Source organism: Syzygium oleosum, unplaced genomic scaffold, assembly GCF_021117445.2.
Source record: "Syzygium oleosum isolate NSW1041296 unplaced genomic scaffold, Sole_v2.1 Sole_v2.13, whole genome shotgun sequence".
Lineage (NCBI taxonomy): Eukaryota > Viridiplantae > Streptophyta > Magnoliopsida > Myrtales > Myrtaceae > Syzygium > Syzygium oleosum.
Window position 1 is genome coordinate 4,911,182 of NW_026607497.1, and position 3,476 is coordinate 4,914,657.

General features: G+C 42.3%; 1 protein-coding gene across 1 annotated transcript; it reads left to right on the forward strand.

Moving 5' to 3' along the window:
* Window positions 1-1,316: 1,316 nt before the first annotated feature.
* Window positions 1,317-2,255, forward strand: LOC115663363 (cold and drought-regulated protein CORA-like). The gene is made up of 2 exons (XM_030585373.2): window positions 1,317-1,476; window positions 1,966-2,255. Exons 1-2 carry the CDS (start codon window positions 1,365-1,367, stop codon window positions 2,193-2,195), a joined length of 342 nt encoding a protein of 113 aa, XP_030441233.1. The 5' UTR covers window positions 1,317-1,364; the 3' UTR covers window positions 2,196-2,255.
* The last annotated feature ends 1,221 nt before the right edge of the window (window positions 2,256-3,476 follow it).

The window sequence follows — 3,476 nt, forward strand, 5'->3', positions numbered from 1 at the left end:
TCCTTCTGGTTTATGTTGATAACATTATTATCACCGGGTCACCTAATGCGCCCTTGTCGGCTCTCATTAAATCTCTATAGCAGGAATTTGCTATTAAAGATATGGGAGAGCTTCATTACTTTCTTGGCATTGAAATACAATGGACAGATCAAGGCATTATTCTCCATCATGCTAAATATGTTGTAGATTTACTTATGCGGGCCAAAATGACCGAGGCTCGTCCTATTTCCACGCCGTGTACCACTTCGGCTGGTGCCCTGTCTGTTCATGTTGGTGCACTCTTCTCCGATCTGCCGCTATATCGCAGCATTGTAGGGGCTCTATAGTATCTCACGCTTACTCGCCTAGATATCGCAAATGCTGTCAACACAGCTTGTCAGTTCATGCGCTCTCCCACTGAGATCGACTGGTAATTTGTTAAAAGGATCCTTCATTTCATCAAAGGCACTCAACATCATGGTATTCTCTTCACTCCCGGCTCTTCTTTTCAGCTGCATGCTTTTTCCGATGCGGGATGGGCTGGTGCTATAGATACTAGTCGCTCTGTTGGTGGGTTTGGTATCTTCTTGGGTTCAAATCTATTTCGTGGAGCTGCCGCAAACAACGGACCGTTGCCCGATCCAATACTGAACTGAGTTCAAGTGTCTTGCTAACACCACTGCAGAACTTATCTGGATAGAAGCTTTGCTACGCGATCTTCATGTTCATCTGCCTGCTCCTCCTGTCCTTTGGTGTGATAATCTTTTTGCTATCTATCTTACTGGCAATCCCATCTTCCATGCTCGCACTAAACATATAGAGATTGACAACTACTTTGTGTACGAGCATGTGGCCAAAGGACAGCTTCATGTTCAGTACATCTCCACTAATGATCAACCAGCCGACATCTTCACTAAAGGCCGCTCCACTCCCCGGTTCCATCTTCTTCAGATCAAGCTTTCTGTGACTCCTGCCACATCAGCTTGCGAGGGGATGTTAGACAGCAAGGCTACAACTCAGCAGAGATTTCCTCCATGATTATTTTCCTAATTAGTCTTTATATATTTTCTATTCCATAACTGAATTTGTTACTATAATTGGAGCCCTAGCACTGTTCCTCTTCCCTGTATTTATTCCCATTCGTTCTCTTACAAAGAGATGTACAAATATATTATTAAACACAATATACAAAAGCAATTATGGCTGCCTTTAGCCGCCACTCTTGTTGCCTTAAGATATTAATTTCTTGAGGTTTTACACTCATATCTTCTTGTCTGACGCCCACTCTCCACCTTATAAATAGGCCGCCCCAGTTGCAGTGTAACCACGCACTCGCTTGCACTGTCTTCCGTGAGATTTCTCTGGCGATCCACTAGCCCTCGACGATGAAAATGGCTTCCCCTAGGGTTTTTCTTCTGTGCGGCCTCCTCTTGGCCGTTCTTGCTCTCATGGCCGCGCAGGTCTCAGCTCGTGAGCTGGCTGAGGAGACTCAGTCAGGTGAGTGCTAAAGATCTCAACATTTAAATCTTCCTCAATTTACTTCTCTAGTTCTCTTCAGTTTGATGGAAAACATGGAATCGCATTCTCACGTTTGATACGTATATGTGTTTCCGCACAATTGTCCGTTGTGTAAGCACTCGTGTTTGTTAAAGGCAGACAGACAAATAATCATGGAAAACTATTTATAGAAATGTTTCTAACGAGGTGATGGACGACGTGAATTGCAAGACTTAATTATAAGGGGTCCGTCAATCTTTTGCGAGCTTCAGTTGTTCATGTTAGATTAAAAGATTATGAATTTTGACGAGACAATGTTTTACAATATCAAGATGTGGTGTTCATCACAGAGAGGTCAATGAAATGTTAGCATTATTAGATAGTTTCATCTTAACTTAGTACTTTATGTATTCATACACAGTAAACTAGATCACATGTAATCTGTTAGTGTACACAAATATAATCATACACGCTGGGTTTATATTTCAGAGGAGAGCGTGAAGGAGGCTAACTACGGCCACGGATATGGACCTGGCTATGGCAAGGGTCATGGAAGCTACAGCCATGGCGGAAAGGGGTATGGAGGCGGCTATGAAAAGGGTCGTGGCGGCCACGGCTACGGTGGTCACAGCCATGGCGGTCATGGCCATGGCGGTCATGGCCATGGCGGTCATCACGGTGGTCACCCTCCGGAAGAAACTGAAGTTGTCAAGAATTAGATAATGGACTCAGTGGGTCCATCATCCTGTGGGGAATGTATGCCATGTAACTCGTGGATGCTTAAAAGCTTTTGTAATAATGGTCGAATAAAACGGTTTCTTCACTGTTGTGAGCAGCTTTGTTGCATTTCGGATGGTTCTTTTGGTGATTTCAAGCACGAGTCCTCTCATATGTCTACTGATGTTTACACGAGTCGTCTCGTCTGTTGTATTTAAGTTATATAAAAAAAAGCAAAAATTTTAAAAAAACACAAAAAAAGAAAAAAAATTAAACAAACGAGAGCTTAGCCCTCGTTGCCACCACCACCACCATCGCCGGGAAGGGCCGACAACCCTCACTCAGATTGGGTGAGGGTCGATGGCCCTCGCCCAAGTTTGGATGCGGAGGGCCGCTAGTGGCAACCCTCAGCCAAACCTGAGCGAGGGCCAGTGAGGGTTGTCAACCCTTAGTCGGGGACCGGCGACTCCCACCAACCCTTCCCCCGCCATCGCCAGTCCTTCCTGGCAATGGTGGGTTGGCAGCGGCAGCAGCGGGGGCTGCAAGCCCTTGCCTGCTTCTTTCTCTCTGTTTTTTTTCCTTATTTTAAATAAAATTTATATTAAAAAATTCGGATTTCAACCAAGATGACGTCGTTTTAGCCACGTAGGAGAGAGAAAATAAAAAAGCTATATAAGCATTTTCCATTAGCCAAATTGGACGGAGTTAACGGAATGATTTGATTGTACTTATTTGACAAGTTTTAGGACTTAATTACTTTTTTCGAAAGTTTCAGGATTCAATTGTACTTTCATGACAAGTTTTAGGACTTTCAGTGCACTTATCATTTTTTTTTTCAAGGTGACCTCTGCTTTGAAATTATAGAAAAAAAAAGCATATTCTATTCTAGTCTTTTCATGAATAAGTGGAGTTATAGAATATATAATGGACCGACTAATTAAATTATGGTCTGATTTTAGTAGTCATAATAAAATTGAGTAAATTTACAAAAAAACCCTTTATTGATGGATCGGAATAATTGTTTGGAATATCCCGTCCTTTTTCCTATACTCCTAATCCGTTCCTGCTCTTTTTTTCAATTGGGTTCTCAGATCTTGCAACAACACAGCTCATCCCTTTGTAGACGTGGTTTTTCCCAAGTTTTTATATATTTTTTGGGATATTGCAGAAACTTTACTTCTCAAATTTATATTATCAGTATGACCCCTACGAAAAAGAGTATCCAAAAATTACCGCAATTATCAGCTTTATAGCCCAATTACTTTACGATTACCATGACATTA

Bases quoted from the DNA above. Each gene is read 5' to 3' on its own strand.
- LOC115663363 (XM_030585373.2), top strand. From the start codon at position 1,365: ATGAAAATGGCTTCCCCTAGGGTTTTTCTTCTGTGCGGCCTCCTCTTG. The intron at 1,477-1,965 runs GTGAGTGCTAAA...TTTATATTTCAG, and splicing joins GGCTGAGGAGACTCAGTCAG to AGGAGAGCGTGAAGGAGGCT.